This window comes from Netta rufina (assembly GCF_964035555.1).
Source record: "Netta rufina genome assembly, chromosome: 18".
Taxonomy (NCBI): Eukaryota; Metazoa; Chordata; class Aves; order Anseriformes; family Anatidae; genus Netta; species Netta rufina.
The window spans coordinates 10,105,095-10,129,926 of record NC_140142.1 but is presented as its reverse complement, the minus strand read 5'-3'; the positions used below and the strand labels follow the sequence as shown (position 1 = coordinate 10,129,926).

Sequence of the window (24,832 nt, the reverse complement as noted above, 5' to 3'; positions counted from 1 at the left end):
GTGGGAATTGCTAGCAAATCTGGAGATGGCACCAGGAACAACAGCTGCACTGCCCTGAAGCCAGAGACTTACCCTGTTCAGGGCTGTGAAGATTTCTCTTGCAGTCAGCTCTCAGCATCCCCCCTCCACACTGCCTTTAACATCTCCCTCCCTTCTCTCACTGCCCTTGTCCCCTGCAGGCAGTGCCCCCAGCCCTGCTGCTGTGCTGTGCAGAGGAGCTGCTCCTGGGCAGAGCTGTCTCCCTGCAGCGCTGCCCGCTTGCCAGGAGCTCCCCTTGGGCCCATGAGCCTGGCCCAGCTCAGCAGCACAGGGAGCGCTTGATAATTCCCTGGGCCTCCAGGGGAATCAGCTTTGAAAAACACTAAAGTAATCATTTATGTTCCTTCCCTCTACTGAAGAGGGACCACTTTCCTTCCTCATTTCAGAATAGGTATGATGTCCAAGGATCACCTTTCCATGTCCTGGTTTTGGGCAGAACACCCACCCAAGGATTTCCCTCCCCCTGCTAAGGGAAGGGTTTCTGCTGAGTCAAACCAGGCGTCTCATATTTTGTTTGCAGTTCAGAGGCTAGAAGGGGGCTTATCTTCCTCTCCCATGCCTCACAGATGCTCACAGGAGTTGGGATTCCTCTTGCCTTGGTTCAGGTGGGCACAAACCAGGCAGCTCTATGTAAGCTGCTTGTCTCAGCTCCCAGCACTTTGAATGGAGAAAGAGACCAAGAGGGAGCTGTTCAGAGGCAGACACCAGGTGATATTGGAGATGGCAGAGTGACATCTGAGTGACATTTGAAGTGCCTAATTCCTCTGGGCCATAAACAGAGATTTTATTATTGCAGGTACAATATAATATAACTGTAGCCATTGCTCAATAGCAAAGAAATAAAAGAAATAAAAGGCATGCTGTGACCTGGTTGCCATCACTGGAACGTGGTGGGACCACTCCCATGACTGGAGTGCTGCAATGAATGGTTATGGGCTCTTCAGAAGAGACAGACAGAACAGAAGGGGTGGTGGTGTGGCTCTCTATATTAGAGAGCGTTTTGATGTTGCAGAACTTCAATCTGGGAATGATATTGTTGAGTCCCTATGGGTCACGGTCAGAGGGAAAGCCAACAAGGCAGGCATCCTGGTGGGGATATCTTATTGACCGCCAAACCAGGATGAGGAGACAGATGAGGCATTCTACAAGCAGACTTCGAGCTGTTCAGGACACTGGTTGGCAGAGTCTCTTGGGAGGCAGGTCTGAAGGGCAGAGGAGTCCAGAAAGGCTGGACTCTCTTCAAGAAGGAAATCTTCAAGGCTCAGGAGCAGACTTTCCATCCCCACATGCCCAAAGTCCAGCCAGTATGGAAGAACAGAGAGCTGAACAGAGAGTTGTGGCTAGAGCTTAGGAAGAAAAAGAAAGTTTAGGACCTTTGGAAAAGAGGGCAGGCCACTCAGGAGGGCTATAAGGACCTTGTCAGGATCTGCAGGGACAAAATTAGAAAGACCAAAGCTCACATCTGGAGCTCACTCTTGCTACTGCTCTTCAAGATAACAAAATGTTTTTATAAATACAGAAACACAAAAAGGAGGACTAAGGAGAATCTCCATCCTTTACCGGATACAGGAGGAAACTTAGTGACAAGAGATGAGGAAAAGGCTGAGGTGCTTAGTACCTTCTTTGCCTCAGTCTTTAGCGGCAAGACCAGTTGTTGTCCAGGTACCCATCCCCCTGATTGGTGGAAGGGATGGGGAACAGAATGTGGCCTTCATAATCCATGAGGACATGGTTGGAGACCTGCTACAGCACTTAGATGTACACAAGTCAGAAGGGCTAGATGGGATCCACATGAGGATACTCAGAGAACTGGTGGAAGAGCTGACCAAGACACTTTCCATCATTTATCAACAGTCCTGGCTACCCGGGGAGGTCCCTGTCAACTGGTGGCTAGCAAATGTGACACCCATCTACAATGAGGGTTGGAGGGTGGACCCAGGAAACGATGGGCCTGTTAGTTTGACTTCAGTACCAGGGAAGCTCATGGAACAGGTTTTCTTGAGTGTCATCACGCAGCACTTGGAAGGCTCTGCAGGAGTATCTGGATAGGCTGGATGCATGGGCTAAGGCCAACTGCATGAAGTTCAACAAGGCCAAGTGCCAGGTCCTGCACCTGGGGCGCAATAACCCCAAGCAGAGCTACAGGCTGGGAGATGAGTGGTTAGAAAGCTGCCTGGCAGAGAAGGACCTGGGAGTGATGGTTGATAGTCGGCTGAATATGAGCCAGCAGTGTGCTCAGGTGGCCAAGAAGGCCAACGGCATCCTGGCTTGTATAAGAAACAGTGTGGCCAGCAGGTCTAGGGAAGTGATCGTCCCCCTGTACTCAGCTCTGGTGAGGCCGCACCTCGAGTACTGTGTTCAGTTTTGGGCCCCTCACTACAAGAAGGACGTGGAGGTGCTCGAACGAGTCCAGAGAAGGGTGACGAAGCTGGTGAGGGGCCTGGAGAACAAGTCCTACGAGGAGCGGCTGAGGGAGCTGGGCTTGTTCAGCCTGGAGAAGAGGAGGCTCAGGGGCGACCATATATCTCTCTATAGGTACTTTAAAGGAGGCTGTAGCAAGGTGAGCATTCGTCTATTCTCCCATGTGCCCTTTTATAGGACAAGGGGGAATAGGCTAAAGTTGCACTAGAGGAGGTTTAGGTTGGATATTGGCAAAAACTTCTTTAAGGGGAAGGCAGGAGGAGCCTGGCCAGGAGAGATGTGAGATTTGGGGGAGGAAAGAAGAGCTTGGATAGCAGAAGCTAACAATTTTGGAGAGGTAAGTATATTCATGTAAAGTCGAGTCCACCTTAAAGCTGACTTAAAACAGCCATGTAAGGCCCTTACCCTATATTAACCTCTTACATTAATACCTAAATCTAAATGTCACTCCACACCCTGACAGGAATCCACTGCTCTAATTTTTGACCACAATATACCTTGAAGCCAAAATTAGTCCATAACCCCTTTCCATTACCTTTCCTCTCTTGCTCACCCTCATCCCTGCAATTAACACTAGCATTAAAATACTCTATTTATCCCTAGTCTTCTTGCAGACCTAAACAAAACCCTCAAACAAAGAGCTTGCCCATACCCTAACCACAGACCTGACACCACAAGCAGAACACCAAACCCTCCCACTAAACATCTGCTTAATCTCTCACCCAGAAAGGTTCGCCATACTCCCTAATGCCATTCATGAACAACTATCATCCAAAGCCTGTCTTCCTGTGCATTAACCTTCTCACCTTTAACCCTTTTCCTAACCCTTAACATAGGTTCTTGTTCCCTTGGGGCAGGTCAGGAACCGTGAGATTGCTATGCAGTCACATGCATTCAAAGATGAACATGAGGGGCCATGGATTTGATCAGCTTGTAGGCCACAAGGAGGAGATGGGTGGGAATGCTCTGATGAGCTCAGCTCTACCTCAGGATCTCCCGAACAAGCAGGAGGAATTTGCCTGTGAAAGGGGATGTGAGGTCACTTCTGTCTCTGCAGTTGATAGGGCAGCAGCAGGAACGTGTCACAGAAAGGGACTGTGAGGTCACTTCTGTCTGAAGCAGCTAACAGGTCACACAGAAACCTGGGAACTAGTGGTTTTCAGCTGAAACCCGGGAACTGTAGTTTTCAGCTGACATCTGCCAGTGGTCCTGGTAGACCAGCAGAAGGTACCTGGTTGGCATGCTGACTGTGGGATCCCCTCTGCCTACATACCCAGGAGGACCCAGACAGAAAGAAGGCCCACATATGGGTTGTCCTGTCCCTTCTGCTTGAGTCCATGACTGGACAGCAGCAGGCACAAGGTTTGGGTGTGTCTACAGAAAAGTCTGTAAGGTCAGCAGCCGGACCATGGCTTGGAAGATCATGGTGAGGTGACTTCTGTCTGGTTAGTTGACAGACTGCAAGAAGGATGACAGGTTGCGATGCCTACTTCAGGAGTGGTTTCCACACTGATGGAGCTTTCTTTGGTAGTAGGAAGGAGCAGGAGAGAAAAACCTGCTAGAAAGTGCACCTTGGAAGGTTGGCACTGGTCATGAAGAAGACAAAACGTCTGTCAAAGAGTTGTGCTGTGGTGCTAGAGGTCACCCAAAGAGTGTCTTTGATCAGACCATGGCTTTGTGTTTGAAGGAACAGCTGGTGAGGGTTGACGAGACATTGGTGAAACCACAGCAATGCCAGGATGAGAGCAAGGTGGTGAACATAGATGGGTGTCTGCAGTCTTCCAGGAAATAGGACAAAATGTGGGGCAGCATAGGAAAGTTTAGAGAGGACAAGAAGGTGGGTGCTGTCAAGAAGAGAAGGCCCCAGCAGCCCTGACTTTTTTGTCCCCTTGGATAGAGCTTCTGAGGAGATGAAATATAGTCATTGCAAGGGGGCTTATTGCTTTCTTGAGACCCTGTTCAGAGGCAGGGAGGTGTCATACCATTGTTCTTCTTGAGGCATCACACTGCCCACCATATCCCACAGACCCCAGCAAGAGCCCAGAGCCAGACATGGGGGTGCAGAACATTCCCTTCTAGTGGCTGGAGTCAGGACCTGGCCCTTTTACTTCAGCACAGCAAACCCAGACTTTTCTCAGCACAGTGCTTTGCCTATCTGTAATCATGGCCTCCAATTATCTGCCCTAACAAGGCCCTGAGGAGAATCTCTTGGTAACGGCCCTCAGTGGGGCCCATTAACACTCCAAGTCACTTCAACTTTTCCTTCTGACTTTACTTTCTCAAGCAATTTCATCATTCTCCTCTCATTACCTGATGTTCACAGACTGAGCACCAAAATCCACCATGGAACTCATTAAAATGCAGAAACAACTAAAGAACCATGTCTTCCATAGTTTTATTCAAGTCTTCAAGATTAGGACAACTACTTGGGGAGCTTTCACGCTGTAGTTAAGGAGGAAGATTTCAAGAAGCACCCAATAAATGTCTCCTCTCATTTTAAAGAGTGAATTTTATTGCATTTCAGTTTTGAGCATCTTTCTTCAATTGATATTAATCCAGGGCTTCTCCAATGGAGACATCCGTAGGGAGGGAAAGCAGCCTTTTGAGGCCTGACAATGTACGGACAACCTTGCTCCTCACCACCCCAACCCTGACATTTCTTTCACTGGCCACCTGGCGCTTGCATCACTTTTTTTTACTCCACACTTCTGCACTGAAGTCTGCAGCTGGATGTTAAAACCCCTTTGCATCAGCTCCCACCTGCTTTCCTTAGAGACCTGGCTGCACACAGAAGGGTTTTTCCTTATTATAAAACAGGCAGGAATAAACAAGGAACAATTTTCTAAACAGCAAAGCAAGCTCCTCATCTTACATGTCTCCAGTCAGATTTATCTTCCCAAAAGCATGACTGTAAATTATTAGTCAGTATGTTATACTGACTGATAGGAAATTCTAGGTATTAAGATTACTATTATTCTGTATGATGTTAATTCAGTGATATAAGATGAGGAGCTTGCTACAGAAACAATTAGGCACACTGCTAATTGATGGGGAAGCTTGAAATCAATGAATCTCAAAGCAGCAACTGGGTGAGTGAGAGTAGTCTGAATGATCAAAGAGTAAGGGGAGGAAGAAGCAGGAGAACCATGGGAAGTGCATAGGTCCAGACAGGCATCTGGAAAGGGGACATTCAAAAGGGATTGTTTATTCAAGATGGGTGGAAGTGTCTGGAAGATGAGGGAGTACACCATGATGGACAAAGCAATGAAATGCAAGTGCTGGTGACCATCAGTATTTCTTCTCCTGTGATGAATAGAGATCCTGAAAATTCACCTGAAGAAGGATGTAGATCACTGGTGAAGGAAGTGTCTTTTTGTGCCATCACCACTGCAGATTACAAAATACTTCCACACTCCATGGTAATATGTCCCACCCCATCTTTACCATCCAGTGGGGCAGGGGAGAGGGAGCTGACAGCCAAGGGACACATTTGGATGACAAGGAGGGGACCCAGCAGAGACAAGGAGTCAAGGCAGTGGGGTGGGGGAGGCCAGGAGAAGCAGCCCAAGGGGTGGTGCTGCTTGTGAGGACACGTTTGTGCCAGCAGCCTGAGTGGGCAGCAGCTCTGTGGAGGTGAGGGGAGGCCAGGGAGCACATGCCAAGAGTCCTCCTGCCAGCAGAGACAAGGCCGGGGCTGAGGCCAAGTGGAGAGGCAGGCCCAGGGCAGGGGGCTGCAAGGGCCATGCTGAGTTCCCTGACCCTGCAGCAGCTGCACAGGCACTCAGCAGATGTGCTGGCTGGCATGCATGGGGAGGTCCTGGTGTGCATCAGAGAGCAGCAAGGAGGACACTGGAGAGGGCCGCAGTTATGTGGTTGGCAGTGTCCCATTAAAGGGCTGTCTGGGGGTCCCCTCTGCTGCCGCCACCACATGGAGCATGCCAGGAGGAGGGCACGCAGGACTTGCGACCACAGTGCAGAGCCTGGCCCTGGATGCTCCATGTCTGCCTTGCAGGTCCTGGCAGGCCATGGTGAGGGGATGAATGCCCTGGGACCTCTTCCTGCTCTGCCCAGGCCAGCAAGGGTCCAGAGCGGCCTCCTCTCCCCTGCCCCTGCAGCTCTGGGCTCCCTTTGCGCAGCCCTGGCTCTGCAGCACCAAGCCCTACTGGGAGCCCTCCCCTAAATGCTGCCACCGCTCCCTGATGCTGCTGTTGCCCTGTTCCGGGCACTGCCCAGCCCAGCCCCTGCCCACCTCTCCCCACTTCAATGCCCTCTCCCCAGCCCACCACAGCCCAGCACAGCCCAGTCCAGCCCCACCCAGCCCAACAGCCCAGTTTGGGCTGGCCCCAGAGCAATGCCCACCACAGGCTGCTGCAGGGCTCTGGGCATGGCCACCACAGCTGCAGCCTCTCGCAAGGCACCACAGCTGCTGGGACAAAGGTGGCTCTGGGCCTCCCCAGCAACCCCAGGGCTGGGGCCAGCCATGGTTCAGGAAATGAAGATACATTAGGCTGCATTCTTCTTTACCACTGGTGAGGGGCAGCCCCAGAAGGCACTTGGGCCTCTTCACAAAGTGGCAGCTGGGCTCTTGGCCCTGAGTCCCTCCTCCATGCTAGGGCTGCTCCACCTGCTGCAGAGGAGATGAGAAGAGACAGGCCCTGAGACCATTTAATATCTCATGGCTTCTTTATTGACTTCCTCTGCACAGGAAGATTGGTTCTTAAAGTACCGCAGATGACTGAGTCAAAATAAAAATCAACAGGTAGGAAGATAAGAAGAAACTTCTTTAAATAAAAATAATACTATCAGATGTTTGAAAAAGTAATAATAAAGACAATTTCAAAATATTTTCCTAACATTTTTTGAAAAACCCTGTTACTACTTTTAACATGAGGGCTTATAACTGATGCTTAAGAACAATTTATGCAAGTAATTTCCTTACTGCATTCTTCAGTTCCTGGTTCCTCATGCTATAGATGAGGGGGTTCACTGCTGGAGGTACCACTGAGTACAGAAATGACACCAGAAGGTCCATGGATGGGGAGGAGATAGAAGGTGGCTTCAGGTAGGCAAACATGCCAGTGCTCAGAAAGAGGGAGACCACGGCCAGGTGAGGGAGGCACATGGAAAAGGCTTTGTGCCGGCCCTGCTCAGAGGGCATCTTCAGCAAAGCCCTGAAGATTTGCACATAGGACAGCACAATGAATCACAGAATCACAGAATTTCTAGGTTGGAAGAGACTTCAAGATCATCGAGTCCAACCTCTGACCTAACACTAACAGTCCCCACTAAACCATATTCCTAAGCTCTACATCTAAACGTCTTTTGAAGACTTCCAGGGATGGTGACTCCACCACTTCCCTGGGCAGCCTGTTCCAATGCCTCACAACCCTTTCAGTAAAGAAGTTCTTCCTAACATCTAACCTAAAACTCCCCTGGGGCAACTTAAGCCCATTCCCCCTCGTCCTGTCACCAGGCACGTGGGAGAACAGACCAACCCCCACCTCGCTACAGCCTCCCTTGAGGTACCTATAGAGAGCGATAAGGTCACCCCTGAGCCTCCTCTTCTCCAGGCTGAACAAGCCCAGCTCCCTCAGCCGCTCCTCGTAGGACTTGTTCTCCAGGCCCCTCAGCAGCTTTGTCGCCCTTCTCTGGACCCGCTCAAGCACCTCGATGTCCTTCTTGTAGCGAGGGGCCCAAAACTGAACACAGTACTCGAGGTGCGGCCTCACCAGAGCCGAGTACAGGGGGACGATCACCTCCCTAACCCTGCTGGTCACACTGAATGAAAACAAAACAACCAAATGTTAAAGAAAGACTAAAGACAAGTAGTCCAACTTCCCTGAGGTAGGCATGTGAACAAGAGAGCTTGAGGATCTGGGGAATTTGACAGAAGAACTGGTCCACAGCATTGCCTGGGCAGAGGGGCAGGGAAAATGTATGGGCAGTGTGCAGGACAGCATTGAGAAATCCACTGCCCCAGGCAGCTGCTGCCATCTGGGCACAAGCTCTGCTGCCCAGGAGGCTCCCGTAGTGCAGGGGCTTGCAGATGGCAACGTAGCGGTCGTAGGCCATGACCGTGAGGAGGGAAAACTCTGCTCCAAGCAAGAAGAATAAAAAGAAGATCTGAGCAGCACATCCTTCATATGAGATGGCCCTGGTGTCCCAGAGGGAGTTGGCCATGGCTTTGGGGACAGTGGTAGTAATAGTGCCCAGGTCCAGGAGGGTGAGGTTGAGGAGGAAGAAGTACATGGGGGTGTGGAGGCAGTGGTCGCAGGCTATGGAGGTGAGGATGAGGCCGTTGCCTAGGAGGGCAGCCAGGTAGATGCTCAGGAAGAGCCCGAAGTGCAGGAGCTGCAGCTCGTGCTTGTCTGCAAATGGCAGGAGGAGAAACTCACTCACTGAGCTGATGTTGGACATGGAGGCCTTTCCAAACATGAAAAAATCATTAATAAATTGAAAAAAATAATAAAATAATACATTAAATACATTAAAAAATCAAAAGCTTTAATAACGAAGACATACCAGAGAAAAACTTGTTCCATTTTTCGTATAACTCCCCCTGAAAACAATTTTCCCCTTTCAGACAGATGTTTAACAGGTCACTTTCATATGCTCTGCTTGATGCTGCCTGAGGGTGTCCCTGGTAACAGGGGACTCTGCTGTGGGCAATGCAGGAATAAGTCCTGCCCCATAGCCAGAGGTAAAGAGGAACATGGGGTAATCTCAGACTCAATCACCTCATGATAAAGAACTTTTGTGTTGTTTGTATTGTTATTTTGTATTTCCTTATTGTTACTGATAATTCACCCAACTGCACGGCAGGGCTGTGGGGATTTATTTCTTGTTTTCTGTCTAGCTGCCCACCCCACTCCTGAGGACTTTTTCTAAGGCATAAATCCCGTGCAGTTCAAGTGAAACCTTGTGGATCCTCAGACACAAGGGATGGTGCCTTTAGTGCAATGTCCTTTAGATAGAACAGACAAGACTGGTCTCATTTGACCTGTGCCTCATTTGACACTTTGTGGTGCAAGACAGTTGCATTCAGAGAATCATATAGGCATAGAATGAATATCCTGACATGGAAAGGACCGACACAGATAACCAAATCCCACCCCCGAATTGGTACATGAACACCCAAAAATCTGTCCATATGCCTGAGGGGGTTGTCCAAATGTTTGTTGAATTCTGGCAGCCTGTGACCACTTCCCTGTGGTGCCTGTTCCAGTGCCTACAAAACCATGACAATGCTGGGAGAAAAGGAATCCAGGTTCAAAGGGCACATCTCCAGACCCTGTCCCTGTCCCTGTACCCCCTAACCAGCCAAGCACACTGAGGGCTCACTCTATGTGCATCTGAAAGCCCCATCCCCTACCAGCCTGGAAACAAGAACAGCAGCATCACGGCCAGGTGGAGAAGCCAGCAGGAATGCCAGCGTGTTACTGCCAGGGGAGGCAAGGCCGGGGAGGGACAGACGGACACTCAGCAGACCCTTCTCTGCTGCAGCTCTGCCTGAAGAGGAGTCAGCTCCTGCTGGGGACACCAGGGGCTTAGGGCAGAGGCTGTGCTGGTGGGACAGGAGAGCAGGGCCCCTCCCTCACATAGCATTTCTGGCAGCAGCTCCCTCTCACTGCCTGCCCATGTCCCTGCTGGGAGCTGGTTCTGCGTCCACGTTTCCTCCCTGTCCGTGTCCTGCAGACCCCATCTCACAAGCTGTGTGCTCAGATTCACTCAGATTCCCCTCCACTGCAGGAATCTGAATGCGGAGAATCCAGAAAAGCCTTTCCTTTCAAGTAAGCCAAGCCCCAGGTGAACAGGACTCCACTCCAAATTAAAGCAAACTGTCCTGCATGCTGTTGGCAAAGGAGTGGAGAAAAATGTTTTAGGGATATCAATCGTGGCATAGCAGTAGGCTGCCTTTGACTCCAGTTTGTATTGATGGGGGAGGGAGATATCATTTGGGATGCTGGGGATAAGGTATGGGATGACATTTCATCTCACTCACCCCAGCTGAACATTAGAGCCGACAAAGGATGCCCAGAGCCTAGAGAGAGAACAGAGCTTAACAGGAGAGCTACCGTAGGCCCACATGGATGAGTTAAAGTTGCCCCATCCAGAAAGGCAGATGCATTGGGAGCCCAACTCAAATGTTTCTATGTAAATGCATACAGCATGGGGAATAAGGGGAACTGGAGGTGTGAGTGCAGTTGCAGGGTTATGATCTCGTTGCAGTGACTGAAAGATGGCGGGACATCTCCCATGAACAGGAATGTGGCCATGGACAGCTCTGTGATTTTAGTGAGGGCAGGCCAGGAAGTTAAGGTGGTGTAGTTGCTCTTTTTGTGAGTGAGCAACTGGAACCTATGCAGCTCTGCCTAGGAGGGGACAAAGTGCAAGTCGAGAGTCTATGGGTGAGGATTAAAGGGCAGGCCAACTGGGGTGATGGTGTGGTGGGTGTTTATTACAGGCCACCAGATCAGGAAGAGGAAGTGGATAAGGCCTTCTGCAGGCAGCTGCAAGTTGCCTTGCGTTCTCAGGCCCTGCTTCTTATGGGGGACTTTATCCATGCAAATATTTGCTGAGGAGACAACACAGCTCAGAAAACATGGTCCAGGTGGTTGCTACAGACCACTGCAGATAACTTCTTGATGCAGGAAGAAAGTAAGCCAACAAGGAGAAGGGTGCTGTTGGACCTGGTGCTAACAAAAAGAGATGGTCTAATTGGAAACATGAAGGTTGAGGGCAGTCTTGGCTACAGTGATTATGAGATGCTGGAGTTCAAGATCCTGCAAGGAGGGATCAGGGCAAAAGAAGGACTGCAAGCCTGGATTTCAAGAGAGTTAACTTTGACCTCTTCAGGGACCTAATTGGAAGAATCCCCTGGGCCAGGGCCTGAGAGGGAAAGGGGGTCCAGGAGAGCTGGCTGATATTCAAACACCACTTCCTCCAAGCTCAGGGTTGGTGCATCCTTACAAGAAAGAAGTCGAGCAAGGGGGGCAGGAGACCTGCATGGATGGGCAAGGAGCTCTTGGGAAAACTTAAACAGAAGAAGAAAGCGTACATGATGTGGAAGAAGGCACAGACAACTTGAGTGGAATTTAGGAACATTGTCAGAGAATGCAGGAGTGCAATGAGGATGGCCAAGGCCCAGTTAGAATGAAATTTAGCAAGAGACATCAAGTATAACAAGAATGGATTCTTCAAACACATCAGCAGCAAAAGGAAGACTGAGGGAAGGTGGGTACCTTGGTGATGGTGGATACAGAGAAGGCAGAGTTACTGAATGCCTTCATTGCTTTGGTCTTCACTGCTAAGGCTGGAACCCAAGCACTACTGAGCCTGGAAACAAGAGGGAAAACCTGGAGGGTAGAAGACTTTCCCCAAGTTGAAGGGGATTGGGTTAGAGGTTATTTAGACAAGTTGGACACCCAGAAATCTATGGGCCCCAATGGGATGCAACCGAGGGTGCTGAGGGAACTGTCAAACATTATTGCTAAGTCTCTCTCTATCATCTTCAAAAGGTCTTGGATAAGCACATGGAGGAAAAGAAGGTGATCAGAAGCAGTCAACATAAATTCAAGGGGAAGTTGTGTTTGACCAACCCGATAGCCTTCTACATTGAGACTAATGGCTGGCAGGATGAGGGGAGAACAGTGGATGTTGTCTACCTTGACTTCAGCAAGACTTTAGACACTGTTTTCCATAACATCCTCCTGGGCAAGCTCTTGGATTGTGGGATCCATGAGCGCACAGTGGGGTGGATCAAGAACTGGCTGAATGGCAGAGCTCTGTGTTGTGCTCAACAGTGCCCCCAGGGGTCAGTACTGGGTCCAGTGCTATTCAACTTACTAATCAGTGACCTAGATGAACGGGCAGAGTGCACCCTCAGCAAGTTGGTGGGCAATACAAAGCTTGTCAAAGTGGCTGGCACATCAGAGGCCTGTGCGGCCACTCAGAGGGACCTGGACAGGCTGGAGAGCTGGGCAGAGAGGAACCTCACTGAGGTTCAACAGGAGCTAGTGCAGGGTCCTGCACCTGGGGAGGAACAACCTCAGGCACCAGTACAGGTTGGGGGCTGACCTGCTGGAGTGCAGCTTTGTGGAGAGGGACATGGGAGTCATGGTGGAGAAGTTAACCGTGAGCCAGCAATGTGCCCTTGTGGCCAAGAAGGCCAATGAGGTCCTAGCTTGCATCAAGAGAAGTGTGGACAGCAGGTCGAGGGAGGTGATCCTCCTCCTCTGCTCAACCCTGGTGAGGCCACAAGTGGAATATTGTGTCCAGTTCTGGGCTCCCCAGTACAAGAGGGATATAGAACTATGGTGGTTTTACCGTGCTGGGCAGCTAAACCCCACAACCGCTCTCTCACTCCCCCTCCTTTAGATGAGGAGGGGGAGAAGTAAAGCAAAGAACAACTCATGGCTTGAGATAAGGATAATTTAATTAAAGGGAAATAATAATAACAATTAAATAAAGACTACCATGAACTAAACAATTTAACTAAGGGGAAATAAAAAGGGAAAGGGGAAAAGGGAGGGGAAAGGGAAAAATAAAAAGAAGGGAGGAAAACAAACAAACAAAATAAATGAAGGCTATATGGAAGTGCAGAGGAAAGAAATTACTCTCTACTTCCCACAAATGAGCGATGATTGACCACGTCCTTGAAGCAAGGCCTCAATGCATGCAGCCGGTGTTCAAGAGGAGGACCGACATTTTCCCAACGAGAGTCCACCCCTCCCCTCTTCTTCCTGTTTCCACCTTTTATTGCTGAGTGTGACATCACATGGTATGGAATATCCCTTATATTGGTTTAGGTCAGCTGCCCTAGTGATGCCCCTCACTTTTTGCCCACCCCCTAGGAGGGTTAGAGAAAGGCCCAATGCTGTGCCACTGCTGCTCAGCAGTAGACACAACACTGGTGTGATAACACTGCTGTTCCAGCTACAAGTACAGAGTACGGCACTGTATGGGCTGCTGCCGGGAAAGTTAACATTCCAGCCAGACCCAGTACAAGAACTTCTAGACAGGGTCCAGTGTAGAACCACGAAGATGATTAAGGTATTGTAACATCTGTCCTGTGAGGAAAGTCTAAATAAGCTTGGTCAGTTTAGCCTAGAGAAGAGGAGATTGAGAAGGGATCTTATCAACCTTTAGAAATACTTGATGGGACGATGTAAAGTGGATGGGGCCAAGCTCTTCTCAGTGGTGGTGAGTGATAGGACAAGGGGTAATGGGTGTAAATTGAATGACAGGAGATTTCATTGTCATATGAGGAAGAACTTCTTTACAGTTCAGGTGAAAGAGCACTGCAACAGACTGCCCGAGTAGGCTATGGAGTCTCCTTCTTTGGAGATATTCAAAATCCACCTGGATGTGATCCTGTGTAACATGCTCTAGGTGAGCCTGCTGGAGCAGGGGCGTTGGAATAGACGATCTCTGGAGGGCCCTTCAACCATTCAGTAATTCTGTGAAATAAATAAAAACATGTTGTGTTGTTGTCGGTGTGTAAGAAGTCTTCATTTTCAGAATTTTGTAGATTGTCTAGAAGATCTCATGATTTTTTTCATAGGTCTGGGACATGTCCCAGCAAGATGAGGACACTCCCTTTATGCAAATATAAATTTATATAGATATTTCCAAAAATGCATATCCTCCCAATAACTTAAATGGAAATATTATATCTCCCAAACATACTTATATTGGCACATTTCACATCTACATTTCATATCTAAATGGATTTGGGAGAAATAAAGTCTTTAGAGGTTGAATAGATCCTGCCTTTACTTCTTTGCCATTGGCCTACAGCTGGTAGCAGTTTCCTCATACCACCTCTGTTTATGACCCAGAGAAATCTGACACCACAAATGTCATTCAATGTCACTCTGGTACCTCCAATGTCACCAGGGATCTGCATCTGAACAGCTCCCTCCTGCCCTCCACCTCCATTCAATGTGCTGGGAGCTGAGACACGCAGCTGACATGCAGATGTCTGGTGTGCACCCATCTAAACCACGGCAAGAGGAAATGGCTGTGGAATTCCATGAGGCATGGGGGAGGCATCTAAGCCCCCTCTAGCCTCTGGACTGCAAAAAAAAAAAAAAAAGGAGATGCCTTGTTTGATTCAGATGGAACACTTCCCTCAGCAGGGGGAAGGCAGATCTCTCCCTGTCCTTGTGTGGGTGCCCTGCCTAAAACCAGGACATGAAAAGGTGCTTCTTGGACCTCATATTTTTTCTGATATGAGGAATGACAGTGCTGGAAATCAGTTTCCTTCCCCAGTGCAGGGAAGGAACATCAGTGACTGCTTCAGTCAGATTCCAGGTCCGTTCCCCTGGAGGCTCAGGGACTTGTCAAGAGCTCCCTGTGCTGCTGAGCTGGGCTCCTGGGCCCAAGGGGAGCTCCTGGAAAGCGGGCAGCACTGCAGAGAGACAGCTCTGCCCAGGAGCAGCTCCTCTGCACAGCACAGCAGGGCTGGGGGCACTGCCTGCAGGGGACAAGGGTGACTGAGAGAAGGGAGGGAGATGTTAAAGGCAGTGTGGAGGGGGGGATGCTGAGAGCTCACTGCAGGAGAGATCTTCAGAGCCCTGAATAGGGTAAGTCTGTGGCTGCAGGGCAGCATAGCTGTTGTTCCTGGTGCCATCTCCAGATTTGCTGGCAAATCCCACAGCCTGTAGGAGCTTTCAGGAGGATTCTCAGAGCTTCTTTGGAGAAGAAAATGACAAGCTCCAGGGCAGGGACTACCTGCCAAAGCTGTCAGAGGGACAGGACACGAGGGTTCTGTTTCATGGGGCTGGCTGTAGGCTGTGTAGCCACGGTGCAGGCAGGGGTGGCCAGGGCTGTGGTGCAGAGCAGGGTCCCTGCTGTGCCCCAGGGGCTGTGTGCTGGGGCAGGGTCTCTGATGCCTTCCAGGCTCAGCACTCAGCCTGCCTGGGGAGCTGCCCAGGGCACTGCGGGGAGAAGCGGTGGGTGGAAGTTTATACCTCCAGTACTGTGTCCAGTTCAGCACTCCCCCATACAAGAGAGACATAGAACTACTGGAACAAGTTCAGAAGAGGGCTACTAAAATGAGATTATTAGATGACTGTAGCTCCTGTTGTATGAGGACTGGGTGAGAGAGCTGTGCCTCTTTAGCTTTGAAAATAGAAGAATGAAGGGAAACCTCATAAATGTATATGAATATCTGAGGGAAGGGTGTTGAGAGCGTGGAGCAAGTTTCTTTTCATTTGTGCCCAAAGACAGCACGAGAGACAATGGGCACAAACTGAAGCACAGGAAGCTCCAGCTGAATATGAGGGAGTACTTCTTTACTGTGAGGGTGACAGAGCCCTGGAATGGGTTGCCCAAAGAGGTTGTGGAATGTCCTCCTCTGAAGATATTCAAAACCTGCCTGGGTACCATTCTGTGCAATGTGCCTTAGGTGATCCTGCTTGGTGGGGGGATTGGACTAGATGATCTTCAGAGGTCCATTCTAACCCTGGACATTGTGTGATTGTGTGAAGGAGGTCTCCCGACGTGGCAGGACCTTGCTGCTGCCCAGAGGTTGCTGCCTAAGGCAGGCTGCTCACAGCTCCACAGCACCCCAGGGCATCTCGGGGGGAGATTCTTGACAGGGAAGACCAAGGCAGGAGCTTCCTGAAGGGAAAGCACTCTCTAGGATCTCTGCTTTCACTTTCCTGCTAAGTGGACAATCACCGGGATCGTAATGGAATTGTCAGGTTTGTATCAGTGACTGAACCTCAGAGATCATTACACTGAAATAGAATTGCGAGTCTGTGAGGAACCTTCTAATTTCCCTTCACAGCTCTTAGCCTACAGACAGCACCAAAAACATTTTCATTGTTTCTTGTGGGATTGTGGGATATCCTGCTCAACACTTGCAAATAGGGAGATGCCTCTGGCTAGTGGGCACCTGAGATACGTCTCTGGTGCTCTTTACTAGACACTGTAGGAAAGTACAAACTCCTGCTGAGCCCAGAGAGGATCTGCCCAATCTCTGAGACAACGTTAAACTCAAAAACAAAACAAAACAAAACAAAAAAAAACACAAACAACCAAACAAAAAAAAACAGATCTCACAGGGAAGAGGCAGCGTGTCTTGTTGAGCAGCTTTCTGTGAAGAATGGTAGAGGTTTTGCTTGGATAAGTCTCTAACTTGTCTCTGTCTTTTCCTCCACGGATAGGCAACCATGTGCAGAGGCAGCAAATGTCCAACAGCAGCTTCCTCACAGAGTTCCTCCTCCTGCCATTTGCAGACACACGCGAGCTGCAGGTCCTGCACTTCGGTCTCTTCCTGGGCATTTACGTGACTGCCCTCCTGGGCAATGGCCTCATCCTCACCGCCGTAGCCTGTGACCACCGCCTCCACACCCCCATGTACTTCTTCCTCCTCAACCTCTCCCTCATCGACCTGGGCTCCATCTCCACCACTGTCCCCAAAGCCATGGCCAACTCCCTGTGGGACACCAAGACCATTCCCAATGCAGGTTGTGCTACCCAGGTGTTTATGTTTGCCTTCTTTCTCACAACAGAGTTTTATCTTCTTACCATCATGGCTCATGACCGCTATATAGCCATCTGCAAACCCCTGCACTATGGGACAATAATGGACAGCAGAACCTGTGCCAAAATGACAGCAGCTGCCTGGGGCAGTGGTGTTCTCTATGCTGTGCTGCACACTGCCAATACCTTTTCCCTCCCCCTCTACCAAGGTAATGTCCTGGACCAGTTCTTCTGTGAGATTCCCCAGATCCTCAAGCTCTCCTGCTCAGGTGCCTACCCCAGAGAGATTGGCCTTGTTGTGTTCAGTTCCTGTTTATTTTTTGGGTGTTTTGTTTTCATTCTTTTCTCCTACGTACAGATCTTCAGGGTCGTGACTAGGATTTCCTTGCAGCAGGGATGGCACAAAGCATTTTACACATGCCTCCCTCACGTGGCTGTGGTCTCCCTGTTTCTCAGCACTGCCTTTTTAGCCTACATGAAGCCCCCCTCCATGTCCTCCTCCTCCCTGAATCTTTTGTTGGCAGTTCTGTATTCGGTGTTGCCTCCATCAGTGAACCCCCTCATCTACAGCATGAGGAACAAGGAGCTCAAGGATGCAGTTTGGAAACTGATGACTCAAGGTTTTTCAGAACCAATGAAATGCCTGCCTTCTTTGGTATATCAGTCATAATATAACTCAATACAGGACCAGATATAATTCTTTTTCTTTGTTTTTCTTTACTTCTAATATAGTTGTCCACAAATAAATGTTTTTCAAACCCTTCCATTTCGGTATCTACCTTGTGTGTCTCCAAGACTTGGTATAAGTAAGGTGTATTTATAGTGTGTTTGAGATGTATTTGAATAAAAGACCCTGCTGTGACTTGCTTGCTTGAGATCCTTCCTCAGAGACATGTGGTGGAGCTGCAGGGGGACTTGGCTGTGTTCAGAGGTGGAAGGGGAGAAGAGTCCCGGCACAGCAACACTGCCAGAGAGCCCCAGGGCTTGGTCTTTCCTGAGCTGCTCCCCTTCCACACTCTCATTCGGAGTCTTTGTGTTATCGTGAGGACTGATTGCTCTTGTCACTTGCTCACTGTGCTGCTGTGTGGCAGTCATGTGTCCAAAGGCAGGGCAGGCCAGAGGCACTTCTCTAACACAGCTGGCTCCGTACCAGCATCTCCAGCATAAAGGGGGATCGGCTGAGGGCAGTACCTGAAGGCTCAGCTTTTCTCCCAAAGCTGGTCTTACGGATATTTCAAAGGGACAGACTTGGACAAGGCTCCTTGCTTTGTTTATTTCTCTTCTATTAATCTCTGACTCTGAAGAAGGCCAGGTACCTGTGCACATCCTCCATAGCCAAAGAACCACTCGTGTGGGAGGCAGTCAGCGGCAGTGTCCCCCTCGAGCTATCTTTGCTTTCCCAGCCTGACCATCACAGCCATGCAGAGTGCCCCCATGGCCCCACGGAACACAGCCCCCTTACTCTGCAGAGCAGCACTGCCAGCTCAGGGAATGTGGGCAGCATGGACAGGGGCTGCAGGAATGACTCCTCAGGTCAGCCCAGACGTGCTGGGCTGGGGCAAGGCTGTGTGGGACATGGGGTGTCTCAGGAGCAGAGCAGGGCTCTGTGTGTGTGCAGTGGTGCTGCCTGAGGAGCCCCAGGGCCAGCAGTGTGGTGCTGTGCTGTGCTGGGGAGTGAGGCTAGGCTGGGGGGCTGCAGGCTCCCTGTGAGAGGGAAAAGGTTTGGAGGCAGGGTGGAAAGGAGGGAGAGGAAATTGCAGTAGAAGAGAGGCAACCATTCATCTCCTGTTCTCCATTTGCTGCTTTGGAGCCATCCCAGCCTGAGCTGTTCTGCTGGGATGGGCTGGGCTGTGAAAAGGTCAGGGAATTTTGGAGAGCTGGGGAGGGTCTGGACTGGGCTGGCCACCTGGTAGGAAAAGGGAGGACCAGAAGTGCAGAGGCTGGGCACTTGTTCTCTGGACACCCTGGCAGATGCTGCCCCAGGACAATGGTCCCAGAGCAGCCCCTCACAACCACCATCGCGAGCACTAGGCTCTCGCCCTAGCTCACACTGGTGGTTTGTTCCTCCAGCTACGAACACTAAATGACTACATCTGAAGTCCATGTTTGTCTTGTCCATCTGAGACAGCCTATGGTGTGGGCGTGGTGAGATGAACTTGAATGAGCCCAAGTGCCATCAGCTGTTTCTTAAGGGTGCCATCATATCCAGTGGGACAGACAGAGTCTCAAGGTCAATTCCCATTTGGAGGTATGGTCCTCTTGAAAACCAGCTAAATAAAGCAATGCATCGTGAAAAAAACAGCTGAATAAAGCAATGCAGTCACAAGTGGTGCCCCTCAGGGGCCGGTCTTGGGCCCGATGTTTTTCAACATCTTTATCAATGACATAGATGATGGAATTGAGTGCACCCTCAGCAAGTTTGCAGATGACACCAAGCTGAGTGGTACAGTCAAAGCAGTGGAAGGAAGGGATGCCATCCAAAGGGACCTGGACAGGCTGGAGAAGTGGGCCTATGGGAACCTAATGAGGTTCAAGAAGGCCAAGTGCAAGGTGTTGTACTTGGGCTGGGGCAATCCCCAGTATTTATATCGTCTGAGAGAAGAAGAACTTGAGAGCAGACCTGCATAGAAGGACCTGGGGGTCCTGCTGGATGAGAAGATGGACATGAGCCAGAAGTGCATGCTTGCAGCCCGGAAGGCCAGCTATGTCCTGGGCTGCATTAAAAAAGGGGAGTCCAGCAGGGAGAGGGAGGTGATTGTCTCCCTCTACTCTGCTCTTGTCAGACCGCACCTGGAATCCTGTGTGCAGGCCTGGGACCCCCAGCACAAGAAGGATGTGGAGCTCTTGGAAGGCGTCCAGAGGAGGACCACGAAGATGATCAGAGGGCTGGAGCACCTCTCCTATGCAGAAAGCACCTCTCCTATGCCTCATTGCAGTCTTCCAGTACATAAAGGGCGTGTATAAACAGGAGGGGGAACGCCTGTTTACATGTGTTGATAGTGATAGGACAAGGGGGAATGGTTTTAAACTAAGGCAGGGGAGATTTAGGTTAGAAATTAGAAGACGGTTTTTCAGTCAGAGGGTGGTGAGGCACTGGAACAGGTTGTCCAGGGAGGCTGTGGATGCCCCATCTCTGGAGGCATTCAAGGCCAGGCTGGATGCAGCTTTGGGCAGCCTGCTCTAGTGGTTGGCAACCCTGCCCAGAGCAGCAGTGCTGAAACTAGATGATCTTTAAGGTCCTTTTCAACCCAGGCCATTCTAGAATTCTATGATTCTATGACTTTCACACCAAGTCCTTCTCTGCAGAGTTCTCGACTTTTTCCTAAACTATATATACAGTTCTTGATTCACTTTTCCACAAAGAGGTGGTCATTTCTTTCAGTATGACCTGGACTTGCTAAAGCCAGCATTGGGAAACGTGAGTCTGGACATGTGGGAGGCCTTCTGAAGCATGAGCTGGTTGGCAGGCAGAGTACCTGAGGGATTATGCAGGGCATCCCCTGCACCCAGTGCTCCTGGCTGTGAGGGGAAGAGGCCTCCTGAACACAACAGCTCCTTGTAGCCCTGTGCATGCTGGCTGTGAGGTCACTTCTGTCCCAGAACCTGGCTGGCCAACAGCAGGAAGGAAGAGTCTCTGAGGTCATAAAGGCCTTCAGAAAGCTGCCCCCAACAGGGTGATACATTTGGGGAGGTCAGGGGAAATCTGGGAGAATAAAGCTAGGAGATTTGTGGGAAAGAAGATTGGCTTGGCTAATAGAAAGGAAAGATTTTGAAGAGGTGAGAGGGGTTCAGGTAAGGCTGATGCTGCAACAACACTTACTAGGAAAACTTTCACATCAAACCCTGGCAATATTTCTAACCAGGAACATTAAAACCTAGTGATACCCTAATTGCTATGCTTCACCATGGAAGGAATCTAATCCCTTACGTCAAAACCTACCTTTATATTAAACCCCAAACACATCAGCTGTTACGGTTAATCTTAATCTATTGCTTTTACTAATCCCTAGCCCTTAATCGCTTACATTAAATTGCCATCCTTAACACCAACCCTCATCCCATAACAAAGCACATAATGAAACCCTAACCAAAGATCTAGCTCATACCATAAACATTGACTGTCTACCCAAAGCAGAACTCAGAAGCATCCCTCTAAAACGCTGCTCAATCCCTAACCTGGAAGGCAAAATCTAATCCCTAAACCCTAACCTGAACACCTGATCCTCACATACCTTGTTCTTGCACTCTTATCACAAAATTGAAGTGGTTTCACTCCATGAGGCTATGAAGGGTTTGAGAGGTCCTGCAGCAATTGCTTGGTCTTGGAGGAGGTGACATGGATCTGCTCAGGTCATAGGGCTCAAGGAGGAGATGGGTGGGGATGCTCTGCTGAGGTCAGCTGTGCCTCAGGATCTCAGGAGGCAGCAGGAGGCCCATGGCTGTGCAGGTGGGTGTCGGGGAACTTCTGCCTGAGGGCCTGATGTGCCACCTTCAGGCACATGGCTGGTGTATGCTTGTGGCATTTAAGTTGTCATAAGGAACTAAGGAGCCGCAGACATGCAGCTAGTGTCAATATTTATTTCAAAGTCATTCCTAACCTAGTACCTAACAGAGCTTGCATGTAGTAGTCTGCTCTCCATCAGAAAAGCTGAAAGGCCATCAGGAGCTCTATGGCCTTGGATGATGACAACGACCTTGCTTTTATTGCACTAGGTGCTGGGCGTCAAGGAGGGTGCCAGTTTTGGATGTCCTTATAGGGTGTCCAGTCTCAGGGGTTTTAGGGCATGAGCCACCTCCTCCTCAGCTGGACTTCCAGAAGAGAGAAGCCCGTGTCCTGCAAGGTGATGCAGAAGAATGAGACTAAGAGTACCTGCTGTGCAGTGTCACTTCCAAAGGTGGCATGCAAGCTTTATAAACTGAACACTTCCATGCATGCCCATCTGCCTTTCTCCATGTCAGCAGGTTGGAGCATTGTGGTATTCTTTCTTATTTCTCCACCTGTGTGTGGGTCTCTTAATCTCGTTGTCAGGGGTGCAGGTGGGTGTAAGCTTCTGTTCTGACATGGATTGCTGGGCCCTGCCCTGAGGGCATCTTTTTGGGAACAAGGTGCACAAGCTTCATTTTAAACTGTCAGACACACTGTCATCCAGTTGGGAGTGTTGGAGATGAGCTGACTCATTCCTCATTCAGTTCAGGGAAGGGTAAATTCTGAGGGAGAAGGCGTGAATTTTGCTCAGAGAAATCTCTCTAACTTGTCTCTCTTTTTTTTCCTCCATGGATAGCCAGTCCTGCCCTGAGGCAACAAATGTCCAACAGCAGCTTCCCCACTGAGTTCCTCCTCCTGCCATTCGCAGACACACGCGAGCTGCAGCTCCTGCACTTTGCGCTCTTCCTGGGCATCTACCTGGCTGCCCTCCTGGGCAACGGCCTCATCCTCACAGCCATAGCCTGCGACCACCGCCTCCACACCCCCATGTACTTTTTCCTCCTCAACCTCTCTCTCCTTGACCTGGGCACTATTACCACCACTGTTCCCAAAGCCATGGCTAATTGCCTGTGTGATACTACGACCATTTCCTATGCAGGTTGTGCTACCCAAGCCTTTTCTTTATTGTCTTTGTCACAGCAGAGTTTTATCTTCTCACCATCATGGCCTATGACCGCTACATTGCCATCTGCAAACCCCTGCACTATGGGACAATAATGGACAGCAGAACTTGTGTCAACATGACAGCAGCTACCTGGGGCAGTACTTTCCTTTATGCTGTGCTGCATATGGCCAATGCATTTTCACTGCCCCTCTGCCAGGGAAATCTCCTGGACCAGTTCTTCTGTGAACTTCCCCAGATTCTCAAGCTCTCCTGCTCAGATGCCTACCTCAGAGAGGCTGTACTTCTTGTGGTTAGTGCTATTTTAGGATTTGTGTGTTTTATTTTCCTTCTGCTGTCCTATGTGCTGATCTTCAGGGCAGTGCTGAGGATCCCCTCGCAGCAGGGCCGGTACAAAGCCTTTTCCACATGCCTCCCTCACCTGGTTGTGATCTCCCTGTTCATCAGCACCAGCATATTTGCCTACCTGAAGCCCCCTTCCATCTCTTCTCCATTCCTCAACCTTTTGCTGGCCGTTCTGTACTCCGTGGTGCCCCCAGCTCTGAACCCCCTCATCTACAGCATGCAAAACAAGGAGCTCAAGTGTGCAGTTAGGAGACAGATTTGGGGAATGTTTTCCAGTACTTATAAAGATTCCTTCACTCTCCAATAATGAATACAAGTACATCCCCTCCTTCCAAGCTTGTGTTGTCTTCGTACTCTTTTTTTTTTTTTTTTTTTGGGGGGGGGGGGGTGGGTCATTACTACTGCTTCTGTTCCTTGCATTTGTACATAAATATTTGGATTCCCTCCACTGCTGTGAACGAACAAACTTATTCAGTTCCATTAGCACGTCGTAGAGATGTGCATCTAACACTGTGAGTCAGAGCAGACTCTCTGATGACATCTTGGAATTATCCCAGTGCAATGTCTGAAGCCTGGAACTTCCTTCCCCCCAAAAAAAGTGTCAAGAATAGGCCCAAAGAATTGCTCCCCACAAGGATCTGTTCCTGCTTCAGTTCAGGAGGGAATGGCTCAGTTTTGCATTGTGACCTGTCAGAGACCAAGGACTAGATTTAAGACTCACCCATGGGTGTCTGCTCACAGCAGAGGCAGCGAATGCTCACTGCACTACATAGCCAGGGTTCTGTCCATGTGTGACCCATAGGTGATGTCCTTCAGGAGGGGAATCTGGAACTGCCTGCAGAGCCCAGGACTCCTCCAGGGACAGCAGAGCCTGGTGTGGGCAGTGACTGCAGCCCCTCTGAAAGTGAGAGATCTCCCACTGTGAGCTCAGCCACAGGGAAAGAACTAAAGCCAGGTATTCACAGGGAACCTGTGACTCTGCAATCTCAGGGAAGAGAGTAGGCTCCCAGCAAGCAGAGGGAAGGGAAGGTGGGGAGTGATTCAATTCCCCCTTCGTGAAGTACCTTTGTCCGAAATACCTCTGTACAGCCTGTTTGTTCTGCATAGCAGTACCAATAGCTTGGGGACCACATGTGGGGAGCGTGGGGATGGCCATTCCCCACTGCCCAAGGGGAGCCAATCTTTGAAATTTGATCACCTCCATCTTCCCGCTGGCATCAGTGTCTGTACTGGGGGAACAGTTACTGTGGATCAACACTGGGTCATGGGCCCAGAGATTTCAATACCCAGCTGCAGAAAAGACTGACTAACCTGATCTACCTATAAAGCTATCGCTGCTCAGAGATGATGGTATTGGACACCTCCAGAGGTCCCTCCTGACTCCCTCAGATGGGACTCTTCAGACAGAAGGCCAAGTCTGTGGCTGCCTTATGTGGGCTGGGCTTTCCTGAAGCTGTACTTTCAGGTTTCTTTGGTTCATCAGGATAGGAATGGAAACAGAACTGTACAGAGTACAGAAGATTTGGAGTTTCTGTCACCTCAATTTTTATGAGGAACCTCAAAAAGTGCCTTCAGCACTCTCAGTCTTTCATAATGCAGCAGCATCACCTTCCCAGTTTCATCAGGGCTTGTGTGACCTGCTCTTCTGCACCTGCACACACAGAGAGGGTTCAGGACAGAGCTGAGCAGACAGCAGATGGGGTGGGGTGTGTGAGCACTGGCAGGGCACAGACTTGGGGACAGAAAAGGAGCTCCTGGAAGGGACTCCTGCAGGCAGCAGAAATGGGCAGGGAGAAAGGGAATTTCTCTTCACAAACAGAGAAGGACTGGTGGAGGATGTGATTGTCGGGAGCTGTCTTGGGCAGAGTGACCATGAAATGGTGGAGTTCACTATTCTTGGTGAGGCCAGGAAGAGGACCAGTAAA

General features: G+C 50.0%; 2 protein-coding genes across 2 annotated transcripts; one reads left to right on the top strand and one right to left on the bottom strand.

The window, feature by feature from the left end:
* Positions 1–7,069: 7,069 nt before the first annotated feature.
* Positions 7,070–8,877, bottom strand: LOC311216452 (olfactory receptor 14A16-like; the record flags this gene model as incomplete). Its single annotated transcript, XM_084297989.1, has 3 exons — positions 7,070–7,087; positions 7,400–7,655; positions 8,240–8,877. 3 exons carry the CDS (start codon positions 8,875–8,877, stop codon positions 7,070–7,072), a joined length of 912 nt encoding a protein of 303 aa, XP_084154115.1.
* A 7,948-nt stretch (positions 8,878–16,825) lies between these two features.
* LOC311216450 (olfactory receptor 14J1-like) lies at positions 16,826–23,214 on the top strand (the record flags this gene model as incomplete). The annotated part of the gene is made up of 3 exons (XM_084297984.1): positions 16,826–16,937; positions 22,308–22,483; positions 22,597–23,214. The coding sequence occupies 3 exons, from the start codon at positions 16,826–16,828 to the stop codon at positions 23,212–23,214; spliced, it is 906 nt and encodes a 301-aa protein (XP_084154110.1).
* Positions 23,215–24,832: the final 1,618 nt, after the last annotated feature.